At 44.8% G+C, this 18657-nt stretch overlaps 3 protein-coding genes and 1 non-coding gene across 4 annotated transcripts; 2 read left to right on the top strand and 2 right to left on the bottom strand.

Annotated features, from left to right (window-relative positions):
* The first annotated feature begins 371 nt into the window (after positions 1 to 371).
* LOC114788358 (RNA-binding protein with multiple splicing-like) lies at positions 372 to 8735 on the top strand. Its single transcript, XM_028976853.1, has 9 exons — positions 372 to 943; positions 1464 to 1541; positions 1962 to 2000; positions 2266 to 2328; positions 3435 to 3585; positions 4922 to 5046; positions 5360 to 5426; positions 7583 to 7664; positions 7822 to 8735. The coding sequence occupies exons 1-7, from the start codon at positions 890 to 892 to the stop codon at positions 5417 to 5419; spliced, it is 570 nt and encodes a 189-aa protein (XP_028832686.1). The 5' UTR covers positions 372 to 889; the 3' UTR covers positions 5420 to 5426; positions 7583 to 7664; positions 7822 to 8735.
* On the bottom strand, positions 3070 to 3142 carry trnay-gua (transfer RNA tyrosine (anticodon GUA)). The gene has a single exon. It is a non-coding gene; the product is annotated as a tRNA-Tyr (tRNA).
* A 383-nt stretch (positions 8736 to 9118) lies between the features above and the next one.
* gtf2e2 (general transcription factor IIE, polypeptide 2, beta) lies at positions 9119 to 18266 on the bottom strand. Its single transcript, XM_028976852.1, has 8 exons — positions 18005 to 18266; positions 17339 to 17493; positions 14405 to 14496; positions 13179 to 13286; positions 10283 to 10465; positions 9864 to 9957; positions 9668 to 9783; positions 9119 to 9519 (listed from the first exon to the last, which is right to left on the bottom strand). The coding sequence occupies exons 2-8, from the start codon at positions 17490 to 17492 to the stop codon at positions 9400 to 9402; spliced, it is 867 nt and encodes a 288-aa protein (XP_028832685.1). The 5' UTR covers position 17493; positions 18005 to 18266; the 3' UTR covers positions 9119 to 9399.
* On the top strand, positions 15105 to 16993 carry smim18 (small integral membrane protein 18). The gene is made up of 2 exons (XM_028976854.1): positions 15105 to 15289; positions 16288 to 16993. The coding sequence occupies exon 2, from the start codon at positions 16290 to 16292 to the stop codon at positions 16584 to 16586; it is 297 nt and encodes a 98-aa protein (XP_028832687.1). The 5' UTR covers positions 15105 to 15289; positions 16288 to 16289; the 3' UTR covers positions 16587 to 16993.
* Positions 18267 to 18657: the final 391 nt, after the last annotated feature.

Below are 18657 nucleotides of genomic sequence, written 5' to 3'. Positions count from 1 at the left end.
GTTAGCAGGCGCGGTAGCGGGAGATAACTGGTGGATGTGTGCGAACAAGCTCAGTGTTTATAGGAAATCCTCTCTGGGTCTGGACATGGGTACATACACACACACACACACACACACACACGCACACACAAACCAGAATGGCTCACTGTCAGAAGCAGCTGTGACCTCTCCTCTCCTCACACTCCCTGTCTCCGGAGAGGACAGCGAGAGGGACGGTGGGAGGAAGGGCTTGGGTCAGTTACGCTCCGGGGGATTTGTCCAGCTCACATGCAAGCTATGTTTGTGATGGGGGGGGGCATCTAATCTGTGCGTCTGATAAGTCAGGGTGTTGCCAAGCGTGTTCACCCCGTTCGACCGAATGCCGGCGCGGAACCGTCCACCGGCAGAAACGCCCTGTTATGCGGCCCTGTTATGATTATGTCCATAAACATAAACCAATCTGACTCTGAGAGAGGTTCTCCAGCTTAAATACGAGCTCAGCAGCCATGGTGGTGTGGTGGTCAGCAAATGGACTGATCTCTGGCTGTTGATGGTCACCCCGAAATAAAACCCCACCACCGTCCAGGGTCCCCATGTCCAGGCTCAGCTGGTGACATCAGGCCATCTCCGCCCCTCCCTGCCTCCTCCGAGTCCCCAGTGGAAGCGCACTGGAGCTGCCGGACAGACAAGCTGCCAGACGTGAAGATGCGATCAGTCAGATAACAGGAGGGACATACTTCTCCTCGACGCCAGACTTCTGCGCCGCTTTCTCTTCCTTTTTTACTACTGGTATTATTATTCTTTTACTTCTGAAGTTCTACGGGCATCTGAATCATGACGACTTCAAGTTGAGCTCCTCCCGCCGCGTACCTGCGTCTCCCACCCGACCCCCGCAGGACGGGACGCCAGCATGTCCCTGGAAAAGGACAACGACAGCAGCGACTTCCCGGGCAGCGACGAGGAGGTACGTGCGCAGAAATAGTGAAAGTTTTCTTACTCTCGGTCGCGAAGACAAAAGGGACGCCGAAGTCGCTTATTAATCGATGTCGTTTCTAGAAAAGAAGCGATAAAGCGCGTCTACCACTGCTGCACGACGTAAGGGACAGTCTGCAAAGTACCGGCGGTTCGACTATGATCCCTTATTTTTATGCAACATTTGCAAAATACGGCGATGTATCTTCCACAGAGTATCTAATTCTCTTTTTTTTTGTATTCTTTACTCGCTTCTCACCAAACCAAATAAAACAACTTAGGTTTTGCATATCGTTTTACTAAAATCTCGTCGTTCTTCGTTGTGATTTTATTATAGCTTGTGGTCAGTGACCTTTAACCTGTGGTCTGTGTCTGTTTTCATAAAAAAGAAAAGAAAAGTGCAGTACATGTGACCCACCACTGCACCCCACTACTATATTGGTGACCGTTTAATTGTAATGTTTGGTTGAACTAGTCTGAAGGTAACGGAGTTTAATATGTCCTTTATGCAGGTAAGAACCTTATTCGTCAGCGGGCTTCCCCTCGACATTAAACCACGGGAGCTTTACCTCCTCTTCAGACCGTTCAAGGTAAGGGGCCGTATAGCTCACTATACGCCGAGTAAGCCGCAGGGTCACCGAATTCGGTGACGGGCAGGTGCTGGCCTTGGCGCTCGCGTCGACAGCCTGAGAGTTTGTGCGCTTCGGTGTCACGGTGTGTTAATTGGTGAACCATTCGTCCATTACTGTCAAATTCTAACTTCTCGGGTCACGGGGCACGGGGAATTGTTTGGGGAAAATGCACATTCATACACGCACAATGCACGTGGGAGGACAAACGTCCAGTTCAGCATAATTCATTTGAGGAACAGGGACTTTGGTTCTCTAAGACTGACAATTACAAAAAGGTTGTTTTTTTTTCATAAATCCTTATTATGACTTTAAATCAGTATTATAGCCAATTTTATGAATTCATTTGTGTGTATTTTTTGTTGCTTTGTTTTCTTCAAGGGTTATGAAGGCTCATTAATCAAACTGACGTCTAAGCAGGTAGGTGTGCTGGTGTGACGCAAACTCACCAGAAACTGGAGGTTTTCCAAACTTCCACACAGAGATGGCCCTTTCTGCATAGCTTTTCATTCAGACCACAATTAGTCTATATCCAGACACACACTCACAGCAAACTCCTCAAATTCTGCCTGGCTGCAAATCATTAACATACTCCATGCAGCACCATCTCCATCTCCCTTTACCTTTGTCTCCGCCGGCCCCTCCCAACTCTCTCTCTCTCTCTCTCTCTCTCTCGGTTTCCCAGCCTGTAGGTTTTGTCAGTTTCGACAGCAGATCAGAGGCCGAGGCAGCAAAGAACGCTCTGAACGTGAGTTGGAGTTCCAGCCTTCCCTGACCCGGTCCTCACCCACCCTCCCACCTCCAGCCCCCGACGGCGGCGGGCGCCTTACCTGCCGCCGCTCTCTCTTCCGCGCGGCCGGCTGGAGTGACGCGTGCTTTGATCTCTCGCCGTGTTTCAGATTTGTAGTGAGAAGAAAGGACCTGAGTGGCACCGCTTAGGAAAGCGAGACGCGCCTCTGGAGAGCGGAGGGGGGTAGAAAAATAGCCTACTTTTAAACACGCTCGATCTGGCGCTCGGAGTTGTTTGTGTGACAATGCCGCATTGTTCCTGAGCTGGTGCAAGATGCAGGCAGTCAGGTAGTCAGTGGGCAATTTTTTTTACACCCGTCCTCCATTTTAAGAGGCTGCGTATTCACTCTAATGTATACTCACACCCATAATTGGTGTTTATCTTCCAGAGAAAAGCGGAAAACAAAAAAACAAAAAAGTGAAGTGATTGTCACATGTGATACACAGCAGCACAGCACACGGTGCACGCAGTGAAATTTGTCCTCTGCATTTAACCCATCACCCTGAGTGAGCAGTGGGCAGCCATGACAGGCGCCCGAGGAGCAGTGTGTGGGGACGGTGCTTTGCTCAGTGGCACCTCAGTGGCACCTTGGCAGATCAGGATTCGAACCGACAACCTTCTGATTACGGGGCCGCTTCCTTAACCGCTAGGCCAACACTGCCCCCACTCAAATTTGCATGTACGCAGTCCAACAAGCTTTGCCGAAACCAGGGATTGAACCAGGGACCTTTAGCTCTACAGGCTAACGCTCTCCCAGCTGAGCCATTTCGGCTACTTCGGATCATTGCATTTTATAAAGCAGGCATGTTCATTCTGACCCATTCATTGGGAGCTGGTTTGCTGAAGGTTCCCAAAAAACCTGCATGCCCCTTTGAGGAAAAGATTGGACCCCCGCCTGCCATACTGCCATATTTGTTATTTAGCGAAGCCCCCCTGGTGTCTGGTGGACAGCACCAAGAAATCAGGTCCTTCAAATGTGAAATGTTAAAACTCCATTCAGTTTGATGTACTGTGGTGTGTGTGTGTGTGTGTGTGTGTGTGTGTGTGTGTGTATTTCCGAACAGGGTGTCCGCTTTGACCCAGAGATTCCCCAGACTCTGAGACTCGAATTCGCCAAAACCAACACCAAGGTGGCCAAGAGTAAGCTGGTGGGCACCCCCAACCCACCGCTCCCCCATCACAGCCCGGGCCTGCAGCTCATCACCAGGGACGCCTGTGAGTGCCCAGCATTACCAGTACCTGCACACAGGGTGCCCCATCTACATATATGGTTATTACGTGCATTTTATTAAAACGATAAACCATAAGAGGCTCTTGACGAAATACTTTAATTAACAACGTGCCCCCAATACGAATAGTTGTTCCACCGAGAAAAAAAAAATTTCAGCCACCTCCTGGAGCTTTAATATTGAAGCCAGATTAAATGGCCTCAGACAGTTATGAATGCTCATAACTCATAAATAGACAGAAGTCTTGGGGATAATTTGTTTTACTGTTCTGTAATACCGGTGGTGGTGTCACTATTCCTGCTTGCTCTGGGAACAAGAAACGTCTCAGTATGACCGCAGTGAGACGAGATGATTTTTGATGTGCACAGAAAAACAACAGCATGCACTCTGTCAGCAGGTTCCAGCCCCGGCGCTTGCGTAAAAGGAAATAAAAACGGAATGAAATCGCACTGGCCTTCAGACAATCGAGTTCTCCGTCAAATGGCCATTGCAGTCGACTACAAAATAAACCTGCCCATTGGTGTATGTTTAGTATGTCAATATTCCTCTTAACAGCCTTCCCGCTCGTACGGAAGCATTTGCGTCGCCACATTTCCTTAGTGGAGAAATGGTTTCTTGCGAGAAGAATGTTATAAACTGGGCAGCACTGCATCATTTATTTACACGAACGCACGTCTTTGATGGCCGCGCGACTGCACAGCTGCGATTTGGCGCGCTGTTTTCCCACGAGGCCGGCTACTGACTTTACGTTTGCCTTTAGTTTTGAGCTGACGCATGACTGACAGACGTATGAAGTTCTCTGAGCTTTCAGGCGCGCTGCTGACTAGGGGGAGCTTCGTTTGTGTTTAAAAAAAAATTCAAAATCTATGAAGACACGGGAGGTTTATTCATGCTTTTGTCTGTCATTGCAATTAGAAATAAAATGTAAAAATAAACTCACTTTTAACTAGGTAGACGTTACTCACATTGATAATATGGGAAATTTAAAGAGGAATTGTCTTTTGAGAAAAGATTGGGCAGCGTGGGGAATGTGTTTGAGGCACAGTAAACTAGGGGGGTCGATTCTGCAAAATCAGCCCTGCAGGTTATCACTCCACTCCAGTTGGTCCATTTAAAGACAAAGACTTGGCAATTTATTTAATTTTTTTGTAATGCTGGTCTTAAATTTTTTTTCAACTGGCATAACAAAGTGTTAAAATGTCTTTAATCCATGTTGCTGCAAGCTTTTGGAACTTTTGGGGCTCCAGTGCTCGAGGCCTCAATTTCTCCTCTCCTCTCCTCTATTTTCTGCTTTGTCTCTCATTCTTTCGGCCTTTTCTCAGATGAGGTGTCAGTTCCTGCTCTCTACACAGCAGCTCCTGAGGCCTGGGCTCCATACTCCCTCTACCCTCCTGATCTCGGCCCAGCTCTGCCAGCGTTCAGCTACCCATCAACACTACACACACAGGTATTTCACACACACACACACACATATATATATATGCAAAACTGAGACACAAAGATTTTATTTTGCAGGCAGATTGTGTATATGCACAGCATGTAAAAGCCGTATCTACTATGTACTGAGACTTTTATAAGCCTAACCTTGTGCCAAATTATATTTACTGCAGCACACACGTACACGGGTTTCTTGCATTCATCTGCCTCCCTCCCACTACAGACAACACAACGACAAGCATATTTGCTATGTTCCCGGGGGCACAATGCTCTTGGTCCTAATGTGTGCTCATCTGTTTGTGTGTGTGTGTGTGTGAGCACAGATCCGTTGGCTCCCTCCTGTGGATTCCCACCAAGGTTGGAAGACTAGGCAGTTCTGCTGAGAGCAGGGTAGGCACACGGCACACATTTGTACACATACAGATGGCAGTATGCCCTCCTGAATTTCCTGTGACTTGCGAGCCGACAAAACCGTCTAAAATACCCTGGAGAGGGATTTGTTCAGATTGTTCTCTGATATTTCAGAATTTACATATTTTATTTATCACTTTCTTATTATTTCTGGTGCATCATAAGCCAAATAAACCAAGAGTATTACATGGTTGATGTGTCTTGCTGGTACTAAGTGGGGTTTGAACCTGTGACTTGTGGTCCTTCTGGTTCATACACAAATGGCTTACCCACTAGGCTACTACCACTCCCAGGCTTCAGTTTGAATATGCAGACAAAATTTTAACTCCCATATCTGCATATGTGTGATAGCTGGTGTGAAAAGGGCCTGTTGCAGATCACCAGGGCAAGAAGACCTGAGGGAGAGCAGTTAATTGGTGTGACCAAAGGCTACTGCAGATTTTGCAATGAGAACTACACTTCTCTAGTGTCCCGTATCACGTACCCTTGTGCTCTTCCTAAACCTAAAGTAAAGTGATCGTCACATGTGATACACAGCAGCACAGCACACGATGCACACAGTGAAATTTGTCCTCTGCATTTAACCCATCACCCTGAGTGAGCAGTGGACAGCCATGACAGGCGCCCGGGGAGCAGTGTGTGGGGACAGTGCTTTGCTCAGTGGCACCTCAGTGGCACCTTGGCAGATCGGGAATCAAACCGGCAACCTACTGATTACAGGGCCGCTTCCTTAACCGCTAGGCCACCACTGCCCCGCTCTGTACGATAATTCACAACTGGAATTTGCCCAGTTAAAAAGTAAAGCAATTTGTACATATAATGTCTGTGACACTTATTGTGAGCATTTACATTTATGGCATGTATCACACGCCCTTATCCAGAGCGATCAGTAGTGGCAGGGACAGTCCCCCTTGGAGCAACTTAACCTAGAGGGTTAAGTGTCTTGTTCAGGGACACAATGGTAATAAGTTGGGTTTGAACCTGGGACTCTTCTGGTTCATAGGCAAATATCTTACCCACAAAGGCTACTAGCACCCTGATGACATGGACAGTTCTGAGCAATTACTTTAGATCAGCTGAAAAGACAGCTCATGGCCCCATGCTCAACATGGCAGAAATATTTGAGCCCAGAGGATTTCACTGTGAAAGTTACAATTATATGTGATGCTGTGCATAGCTTTATTCTAAATACTTATCCTTTGTGACAAGATAAACTTTTATTATTTATAAGATTTGCTATGGTATTGTAACCACACCTGAGACAACATCACTTAGATTTGTCATAACACAGCCAGTTAACCCTAGATCATATATTCCCTTTAAAGGTCCTCTATTATGAACATTTCATCTTGTGAGATTATTTAACATTAATACTAGTTCCCCTGGCCTGTCTATGGTCGTGCAGTGGCTACAAATGGCGATAGGTGTAAAGCGTGCTTTGGCCATTCTGCTTCACCGTTCAGAGAGGGGCAGCTCAGACGGTCATATCTGGAATCTCACCCCTTATGTAGTCATAAGGGGAAAGGTTCCCACCCCTCCCCTAAAAAAGTAGCTCCACCAACCATCATGGCTTGAAAACATGCAAGGTATTGCATGCATGCAAAGTCATCTTTTCCCCTGAATGCCCGCTTACTTCTATTGGCCCCTCTCCTTCTCATTAGCATTTAAAGCTACAGACACCGACATGTCGCATCCTTAGGCTGGATATAAGTGGCTGTAATTCTGCACCACAGCTGAATTTCAGAAAGAGACGTCAGATACAGTATAAGGGGACCAATAACACCTATTTAAAAGCAACAAACAATATCAATGTGCAATTAATTAACAATTAACTTCACAGTACCATATTTAATTATGCTTTTTACTACATTAGTCAGTGCATTTGTTCAGGATTGTGATGAAACATGATTGGAACTATGTGCACACCGTTGAGGCAAAAAGCAAAATTGTAGTGTAATCAAAATAGAAATGAGAATGTCAGGATATTGAATTATTAATATTGCTTGAATAAAAGTGTGAAGAAATGGTCATGTAAGGTAGGAGCACTTCATGCAAGTAAACATTTTATAATCTGTTCTATTGACACATGTAAAGGTTAAGCGCCTTGCTTGATCATGATGATTGTCTCTGTGCAGGCAGTGAGTGCAGTTCCCGCTGACAGTTTTAAAATTGAAAATGGGAGATTTCCTGATCAAGTGGAATGTTCCGTGGCCATGGGTGAGTCGCTCCACTCACATCTTGCTACGGTATTCTGCACAGGGTCAATATTACATTTTTAAACAATCGAAACGTGTGATTAAAGTATTGCTGAAAGAAACGTCTCTCTTTCGTGACACGACTTGGGTAATTACCAAAAGCACTGAATATTTTGCAGAATGTGCCGCTCACCGTTTTGTGGAGGCTTACCATGCTGATCTGAGGACGTGGGGCCCAAGCTCAGTTGCCATGGTAATGTCACATGACTGCGGCCACTCACAATCTCCATGGACACGTAAAAGACAACACACCTCCTGAACATCAGACGGCTCTCCCCAGAACACCTGTCCTGTTTTTGTACTGCCTAGACCTTTCTTTTTTTAATTAAATGTATAAAAATGTTGCTTTCTTAACCTTAAAATTACATTAATTGTTGACGTGTCATCTGTGTGTAAAATTGAGATCATATTTGAGACGTTGCAAAGCTATACTAGAAATTTTTTTTACTTCAGGCATTGGAAAAAAATGTATAGTGAACATCCATTTTTAAATAGCCTTTGCCGGGGTATGTCAGTAATTATTAGTGTGATCATGCACAAGTACATTAAAGGATTAAACTAGGTCACGTGTCTGGTGTGTCAGGTGGCTTTAGGAAAGGTTTGATGCTTGAAGCTTTTTTTTTTTTTTTTCTTTGAGTGTTTAATCTCATGTCCGTAGAGAGTTTCGAATCCTAAAATAGTACCTCTAAAGTGTATTTTAGGAAAATGACTCGACTCCTCAGAGAAGATGAAGTCTCGGCATTCAATCGGAATCAAGTTCAGCCACAAAGGCTGAACTCAAGCCACCAAACTCAACTTCAACTTTTCAAGCCCAACTCCAGAATCAAAAGAAGTGGTACACGTCTAATCTCAATAACGTATTTGTAACGAAGACAGGGAAAGAGATAAAAGTGATTTCTTACACTTGCGTTTGTCAAGGAACCCATTAATCCTAAAAAAGGAAACTCTGTATGCTAATTATTCTGCAGAAATGTTTGCTCTGTTCTAATGTAAAACCATATACTAGCGTGAATAAAGAATTCTTGCAATGTCATTTGATCTACATGAAGTGTGTGTGTGTGTGTGTGTGTGTGTAAGAAACAGAACAATTAAATTGACACCATGGGTTACAATCAAAGGATTGCTGCTGTGCGCTCGTCACCCAAGGTTCACTAAGCTTCCTTCGCTTTGTCTCCAGCGTTGAGTTGAGCCCCACAACGGCCCTTAGTCCCACGTAGACAGCTGAGGGTACCAGCATGGTGACAGGTCCCTGAGGCCATGTGAGCATCAAAGATTAGGACTTCTTTTCGAACCAGAAACTGAGACAAGAATCTGAGACATTATGTCTGGGCTATAAAGGGCTTATGAAGTGAATTCCATTCAAGAAAACCAGTGTTCATGCGAAGAGTCCATGAACGGATGTTCAGAACACAAATAATCAGTCTTGGGCATTTAATCACTATTATTAAAAAGACAAGGTCAGTCATTATCTGCCGAATGTTGCCGCAAAGAAATCAAACGTAAAACAATAAAGGAAATATTTACAGAAGTTAACATCCGTATCATCATCTAGCTCTGCGCTACAATATATAACAGGAATGGCAGTCTACTGGCTTTACCCTTTTGGCCAAACTGCAATGATCCTGCAGAAACTTCTAGACACGGTCCACTGTAAGGTGGCAACAGAGCCCCAGTTGTTTTCATCCGTATGTATGAAGTCACTTCTTGGCGGGGACTCCGTCCGAGTAGTCTTCCAGAACTCCGGCCATGTGGTGGTTGTGGGTCTTGAACCTGCGCCCCTTTTGGCTGCCTGGTTTCTTCCTCTTCTGGACTGGTGCCTGTCAATGTTAGAGAGAGGTAAATCAGGGAAAATAAAGTATAGGCCACCTTAAAAAAAAAAAAAAAAAAAAGATTGAAGATCTCTGATGGTGCCCTGTTGGGGGGGGGGGGAGCAATATTTTTAAACACTTATTCCTGCAAACGTACCATTTTCTTGGGGCCGGTTTCCTGCATAGATGAGATACCCTGTTTCTTCAAGTACTCCTCAATCTTTTCTTCATCCATGGAATCAACTGGGATACTGCGCCACAACTTCTGGAACTCTGAGAGAATGGCAGAAAGATCATCACCCTTTCTCTTCACTGACAGGACATGTCCTGATCTCCCGACCAACAGCACGTACCTTCATCCACAATAAACTGGCAGTGCTTGTCATTGTAGAAAAGAATCTTTTTCTTGTCTGGCCTGGTAACAAAGATGATCTGATCTCCTAAAGCCTGCAAATGAAGACCTCAGGTCAGATAGGAATAAAAGGGTTTTGTGATACAAAGCGACGATTAACAAGAAGTATTCATAATTATTTCTTGAAACAATCAGTTAACGTTCAGCAGGAGAATAATTATGATTTAAAATGAAATGAAGAGTTCTACACTGAACTGCCATTCTGAGCCAGATGTTTTTTTATTATATCTACTAGCAAAAGGAGGGAAACAAACAAAAAAAAAGGTGGAATTTGATATAAGTATTGTGCATTTTGAATAGATCAGCAACACGGAGAATGGTGCAGCTACACAGAAAAGAGAAATGAAATTGTGTTTGTACTTTGATCGCTTTGGCTGCGTTGGGCAGTCCTTCCTCCACATCATCAAGCAGAACCCCTCCAAGCCCCAGCTGGTCATGTTTGTCCAGCAGCCGCAGCAGAGCCTTCTTATCCTTCAGATTGTACTTTGGCTTAAATGCATACTTCCCATCCCGCACCTCGATTTTTGGGTTATTGGCCAGAGCCTGAATAAAACAATAATAAGTCATATGAGCTTATGTGGAGACAAAAGAAGCAAACAGATGCTCAATAATACTGATGTATGGACAGTCTTTGGTTTTGAATGTCCATAACAGTGAATGCTACAGTCTACATGATCCACAAGGGAACTGGAGCTCCAACCACACAGACTTTCTCTCCTCTGTATACTGATTAGCCTGAAGTGATTTAGTAAACCTGAGCAAACCTGGGGTCAACGCCGCCATTGTGAACTTGTCAACACAAACAGTAGTTAGTCCATACAAAACATTCACATTTAAATAAAAAACGAGACTTATCAAGTTATCATATTATTTAATTGAAAATCTTTAATACTGGTCACTCGGCCCTTCACGAACGGTCTCTGTGAGGAAAAGAACACAACAGATCCATGTTTGGAATATGTGTGTGATGCGCAAAAAAAAAAACTTGCCAGATGGAGTAAGGAAGGCGAGAACATTTTTGAAATAAGCATGACAAGAGCTCCCCCTGTTGTTGAATCAGCTACACCTACTGTCTAAAGCACTTTTATCGCCCTCTGTGGCTGGTGCCTGAAACCGCAAATGGTACAACACCGGTTAGATCATATTTATATTTATTTTCCATAATCATTTATCCAATAGAGAACCATTTTACTCTGGGAAGCTAAAAATATGATTGATTCTAACTTATAGGCGTCTTCATATTTTCATGCTTCTCAGACGAAGATCTAAAGTTGTCAAAGTCGAAAGAGACAAGTCACTGCAGGATAGTTATTTTACTTTCTTAAACATGACATGTTGGACAACATCAAGTGCGGAAAAAACACTCAGCTGCCAAACAACCCCTTACAATACAAGAGCAGCAAATGAGCGTTTGTGCACGAGACCCGGACACCTTCTATTCTTCCCCCCACTTCAAAAGAATGAAGGTTTGTCAGCTCACATTAAAGTGACAAGATAATTTCATGGAAGACAAAATTCACTCCAGTCACTTATTAAATTGCTTAGAAAATGTCTAATTCCCAGTGATGCTTACACTTTCACCCTTTCATTAAAATGAGAAATGGCTCTTTTAAAACCAAGACTCTGGGTCAACTTGAAGAGGTATATATGTTAATAGAGTATTCTTTTAAAGTTTTACACAATTTTCCAATCTCCAGCTTCAAAACATTACATTAATATTTAGGTGCTACAGATTAATCATACAAAAAAATAAATAAATAAAAATTCCAGCCTAGGTTCATCTGAAATAAGACACTGTAGTAGCTTCCAACTACTGTTCATGCATACTTAAATGTACATGTGGGGTTTGTTTAGTGATCCAGAATATATATGGAATCAAATTTGCCAAAGTTTCAAATAAAACTGTCCTAATATCAAACAAAAGTAGGACATTAAAATGTAAAATAAAAGGTTGGAATTTTGACAACATAAGCTTTTGCTTACATACCACTTTTTCGTTTACGCTTACGTTAACTTGCCTGAGAACTCTGTTGGACTTAATACACAGTTGTATCGTGTGGGCAGGGCTTTGCCTCATTGGCCAGCAGGTATTTGAGTGACAGCTCTGTTCCGCAGAATGCTACCACCGCGAGTTACGTGGGCTTCTAGAGCATGCAGAGCAGCAATCACATAAGGATTGCATCATAATCAGCGCATTGAATTAATACTTACAAATGGTTAATCGTGCAGTTGATCGCAAATGGCTGTTTCTGCTGAGCGCGCATCAGACAGTGATGTGACAGGAAGTTCGGCTCTGTTCAGAGCACCTGATATCCTTACTTGGCCATTATTATTTATCAACACACAAAGCATTCATATTTGACAAGTAAGGCTAAAATATGAGGCTGCAGATGCCATAAGAGCCGAACTTCACATCACTAGTTCCGGGGAATGTAGCAGTCACTTAAATACCTGCTGGCCAATGAGCCGAAGCCCCCGCCCAGATGAGAGAACTGCGCCAGAAGTCGAATCAAATCCTCACGTATAATTAAAGTAACATGGGCCAGAATGAAAATGAAAAAGAGCGAGATGTAAGCAAAATCGTATGTTATCAAATTTCCATCCTACTTATTTTACATTTCAATGTAGTGTTTGTTTGATATTCGGAAAGTTGGAAATATTAGGAAAGCAGCATGAAGACTGGTCTTAGCAACATTCGAAACAGCAGCAACTGGGCCACAAAGTGGTGAGCCATACAAAACAATAGTCACCAACAACTACAGAGCTACAAACTCCAAAAGAACAGTGTCCAGTGTTTCATGGATGGATTTCATTGGAAGAGCAACACCATTCAAGCCTAGGAGAGTTCTCTGGAGTGACAAATCGTGCTGCCCTGTCTGACAATAGCATGGTGCCAAGTGCTCCTGTTCCGTTATGACTGTGTATCAGTGCCCTGCATTGAAAATGGGATGTCATTAAGTTAATGTGTGTGTAAGGACAGGTGTCCCAATATTTTTGGCAATATAATGTACATACATTGGTGGAAAATTATTTGAACCCTTCCTGCCCATTTAGCAAAATTGCCCATTAACAAAGAAATGATCATAAATGATAACTTACCAGCAGGGTATCAAATAATTTTCCTTCACCGTAAGATGAAAAATTCAAAATTGCTTTAGAGAATTTACACAGTTAATTCTGCACAGCAATGAAGAGATTTGTTGGCTGAATTGATTTTCTTCAGCATTGTGGAACGCTGTTGATCTGAAACACCCACCTCACTCATGAGCCACTGTTTCTGTTTCATGCCAATATCCAGAAGTTTGGTCTCATCCAGAATCTCATCTAGTGTCAGGTGGTGCGTGTCGCCTCTCTGATGCCTTGTCTGAGAGCAACAAGAGAGAAACAGCTTGCATTAAGGTCACACATAAACTGAGAAAACATTTTTACAGACATTTCCATAGATAACATTCCCATAGAACAGAACATTTTGGATTGCACAGGGTCTTTCGTGTAAAAAAAAAAAAAAAAAAAAAAAAAGATGCATTTTCTTCTGGTGGTGAAAAATGGAGATGTATACAATAAATGCAATTATAGCATTTGTTGTGTTATGCAGACATCAACCATAAGCCAGGCATTATGGCTCATACACCGTATTCCTATTCAAAGACATGCGGCTTTTTCAAACTGTGGAGAGAAGTGCAGCTTTAAAGCCATGATGGAAGTCCTTGATCCCTGGTATGTGGCTGCGCTTACTTTAACAAAATCGAAGTGCCAAAATTGCATGGCAAGGTGAAAACAGATTTCTGGCAACAAACATTAGGTTGATTTGGTAATTAGTAATAGTGCTTCATTTGCACAATAACTATTCTATGTTCACAACTACTCTGAAATGTGTTTACAGTTAATGTACAACGTCCTGCTGCAATGCCGTTGCTACGCTCATTATGGTAAAATTTACAGATCAAATTGTATACCGCAATATATACCAGCGGCATACCAGCTCAGATTGCAATAGTTGTTGAGAGTCACACACAAGTCAAGAAAAGAAAGTTTGGTAAAAAGCACGGTCATGTATCCGCGAGGGCGTGCTGGCCCAGAATAGCTGTAATCAATCACTATGCCCCCTGATTGCTCTATAATAAGGATGTTGCCTCTGCAATTTTGATTAGTGTGGGCTTGCTGAAAAACTCATTCAAAATGGCAGACATTATGCAAATCTGAATGAGTCACACTTTGGTGTGACAGACATATACTTGAAGCTCCAGTAGGGTTAGCAGTTGCTGAAAAACAAGATGTTTACTCCAAAAAGAAAGATTAGGAGCGGGGAAATAATGGGCGAAAAAAAACACTACTTCAAATTCGGCTTCCAAGGGAACATTAAGCAATCAATTTTTATTCATGAAGTTTATTAAAACAGGACTCAAAAGAAAAAAAAAAAAAAAAAAAGTGCCCATCACAGAAAGCTGATTTGTTTAAATCGGTCATACCATAGCTGCTTACCTTCATGTAGTTCACAATCTTGGCCAGAACTCCAAACTTGTAGCCAGAGCTACCAGACAGGGCTTTCAAGTTAAAGGAGCCATTGGTCGAGTCTAAGGGCAGAAGGGCCAAAAAGATTCATGTGTGATGTGGAGCCATCTGTATGCTGAATCAGTGATATATTCGAACAGGCATGAACAGGCAGACTGCTAACATGATGCTAAGTGCCACAAAAAAAAAAAAAAAACCCAAAACACAAATAAAAAAAAAACTCACGCACTCAGGACTGAGACAGTCTGGATTCATTAAGGGAACAAATTAATAAGAGTGTTATCCAATACTGACTAGAGATGCATAAAATGTCTATTTTTAACGATATATAATTACGTGAAAGCTGTGCAGGCAAATGTGTTTAGCACGATACAGACCACTGTTACCCGATGCTGTGCATTCAAACCAAAAATCTACCATGTGGTCTTCATATCCCTACATTGTCAATGACATACTGAATTTGGCTACGGTATGATCGTTCTATAGGTGTGCTTTAATGCAGGCGGCCATACAGCGTCTGGACTAAACAGAAATCACTTCCTTCGCTGCAGCCTCAGCTTTGCCCCAGGCTAGAACTGGCACGGCTGGATAACAGCCAATCAGAGCAGACCTCGGGCCCTGAGTCATGAATGATTCATGGCGTGGGCGGGACCCGCTGTCGCTCATGCTAAATCAGCCAGGAAGGCTGGGCTCTCTCTTTGGTGCACGAGCACGTCATCCCCCAAACAGCCTGCGCTGCGCAGCATCGAGCCGTCCGGGGCAGCAAGGCGCGACTGAGTGAGAGAGGAGGCGAAAGAGACCGAGCGCGCCAAAGCTCAGCCTGTTTCAGCCCATCACACCGCTCCAGGCACACAGGTATGTTTCCAATGTGCTCTTCTTTAAGGGCACGCTCTCTCTCTCACACACACACACACACACACACACACACACACAAAAAATAGGAAAACATGCAACGATTACAACGATTCTGTAGGAACTGCTGCGTGCATTTAATCCATTTTTATCCTGTACACACTGGCCGAGGGAACCCGTGTTTGCTTGCTCGCTGTGCATACACATTTTCAAGGCTTCTATTCAGGCCAGGGAGGGAACGAGTGGGTTTCACACAGAGCGGCACAAACATGAATAAATGAGTGTGCCCTGAAAACGAGGGCTGGTCTGCTGCCCTGGACGTGCTTCATCCGTCTGTCTGGAACGGCAAAATGTGGACAGGAGAGAGGGGGAGGGAGGGAAGGAAGGAAGGAGGGAGGGAAAGAGTGCAGGAAGTGGATGGTGCCACAGGGACAATAAGATAATGAAATATTTGGACAGCAGTAGGCAGTGGGGGTTGAGGTGGCCAGACTGCCAAAACTGAGAATCGTTCAGAGGAAAAGATGCCAGAAGAGGAGAGAGGGAGAAAAAAAAAAAAAAAAAAAAAAAAAAAAAAAAAACACCCTCATGGTCAGTAATGGAACTGGCCGATATGATCCTCTGACGTCTGAACCTGGATGATTCAGTCCAGAGGTTTCTCTTGGTGACACGGCGATATCGCGTCGTTTTTGATGATTACATGTTTGTACAGTTAAGCAGTTCCTCGGGCTACGGGGCCGAGGAGCAATCCTGCCATCCATTAAACGGGGATTGAATTACGCACCCGACCTGGTTGGGGCCTGGCTATCCTCGGGTTCGAGTTACACACAGGGCGCCTTTCAACTGCTACATCAACATCATCGCGGCGGCAATCAAGAGACACGCACATGGCGTGGACATCAAGTTCAAGCATCTGCTGAGGCCAAGAGGATAAAGAGAAGCTCTGCTCTGCGTATTACTGCTGGTTCTCATGATGTTTCGTCTCTTTTCTTCCCTCAAACCAGAGATGAATGTTTCGGAGACAGGGTTGCCGTGGCGATCCGAGGCACAGCTCCAGAACGTGGCCCTGCAAGTGCAGGAGGTGTACCCGTTCCATGACGGCTGGAACGTGGCCTGCTTCGTCATCCTGCTGCTCTTCATCCTCACCGTGCTCTCGCTCGCCGTGCTGGCCTTCCTCTACGAGCTGCTGGACTGTGGCTGCTTCGCCAAGGGGAAGACGGTCGGCGACAAGCGGCAAGAGCGTGGGACCCTCCACGGCGTGATGGAGCGAGTGAGCGGCACCAGCCTAACGGAAGTGGCGTAGGCCCGGGGTGCAGTGAGGAGTCGGAGGAGAAAATAAGCGCCAGGCATATTGACTGAGGCTGTACGGTGATTGAGAGCGTGAACAAAGAGTCACACGTCTTGTTTCTTGATCAGAGCACCACGGTCACATCAAGGGTCAGGAATGGTGGGTTGGGAGGGCCTTATCCTCTTTTATGGGGCTCCTTCATTCGTCTCACGGACTGATGTACAATGCCCAGCAGACGAACACATGATTTCTTAAAGCTTAACAAAAAAAAAAAAAACTCACTAAGCTCCATTTGTATTGTGAACAGTTATGAAGTGAAATGGTGTTTAAAAAAAAAAATAAAAAAAGAAAGACTGATTTCTTTCATTTGCCTTTAAATGTCACTCTGAAAATCACTGACAATAAAAACAAAGAAAAACGTGTCTGTGCGTCTGCGTGTATGAGAGATGACTGAAGAGCACGTTTATGGGTCATTTTGTACAAACTATTTTTTGGCATTTACAAACCAGTAGTTAGAGGCACAGTCCCCTCCAGAGACACACAATAATAAGTGCTTCATAGGCGAGTGTCCCACCCATTATTTAATCTTTAAGAAAATGAAGGCCCTTAAAGGTTTTAAGAGGTTTAGATTCGAACCGGCAACCTCCTGATCACAGGTCCGTTTCCTTACCCTCTAGGCCACCAGCATTTGTGGGTACACCACACACAAATGAATGGCAACCACGTCATCTGCAACTACACAGCGATCAAAGGAAGAAATCACTGACCCTGCTTGGATGCCGCCGCGCCTTCTTTGTCTGGCTTGGACTTCTTCTTCTTGGAAGAGGAAGATTCGGCTGGCGCGGACCTCTTCTCAACCGCAGGGGTGCTGAGGGCTCTTTTTTTGAAGAGCTCCCGCTCTCGAATCAAGGCCGGATCCATCCTGCAAACGAAGGCACAGATAGCAAAACTTGCAGAACTTACAGAGCGTATTCAGCACCGAGAAGAGCATTCTTCACCACCACCTAATGAACCAGAATTCAACGGAAGGGCCAGCCGGTGGAAGTGCTGTTCCTGATCAACATGACACGCCAGACAACGCGGCGCAAGTTCATTTCAAACGTCACGAACATCACTAAAGCTCAGCGTAGTGGTGCTTATACTTAACCTTTCCATGAGGGGAAACAAGCACTCATGAGGTCTCCCATTCCTAAAGTCAGCGTCGCTAGCTGTCAACTTGAGGGACAGCTAATGCGTCTCGGTCACGATATGCCGCTTATTAAAACCGAAACGCGGCGCTCAGCGCGTCATGTTCCGGCCCAACATATACCTCGCCGGAGCGGCGCAGAGCGGGCTCTTCTCCGGGCCACTGGCGCTCTTTTATTAGCGGCCAATGCTAACCGAGCGTCAGAAAGTTGGGAGTTTCCGCGCCCGCTTTAAAGGCCGCCCGTTACCTTCGTTTGTCCCGCCGTGCGCTCCCTCGCCGAGAGAAACAGTCGGGCTAGTCCTGGGCGGGCGGTTCCAGTCGCATGTGTCTTCCGACCGCGGGCTACCGAGACGCCGAACGGTCCTGCTCACGCCGACAGGCGCCCTGCACAACGCACACTTCCCACCTTCCGATTGTTCCATCGCGCTCCTTCGCCTCGCAGCTTTAAAGCGCTGGAGCCCGGAGACGCATTACTGACCCCTGCCGGACCGGGGCGGAATCACGCGATCCAGTAGTGACAGGGACAGTCCCCCCCCTGGAGACACTCAGGGTTAAGTGTCTTGCTCAGGGACACAATGGTAGTAAGTGGGATTGTGACTTTTTGGTCTTCTGGTTCATACCAATCAAACCTGTTTAAAATATACAGTACAGGCCAAAAAGGTGAAATAACTGAAAACATGTTTTATATTCTAGTTTCTTTGCTCTGATTACTGCTTTGCACTCTTGGCATTCTCTTGATGAGCTTCAAGAGGTCGTCGCCTGAAATGGTTCTCCAACAGTCTTGAAGGAGTTCCCAGAGGTGTTTAGCACTTGTTGGCCCCTTTTTCTTCACTCTGCGATCCAGCTCACCCCAAACCATCTGGATTGGGTTCAGGTCCGGTGACTGTGGAGGCCAGATCT

This window comes from Denticeps clupeoides, chromosome 4 (genome assembly GCF_900700375.1).
Source record: "Denticeps clupeoides chromosome 4, fDenClu1.1, whole genome shotgun sequence".
NCBI classification, from domain to species: Eukaryota; Metazoa; Chordata; class Actinopteri; order Clupeiformes; family Denticipitidae; genus Denticeps; species Denticeps clupeoides.
Note: the sequence above shows the minus strand (reverse complement) of the source record. Positions and strands in the feature narration are given on the sequence as shown.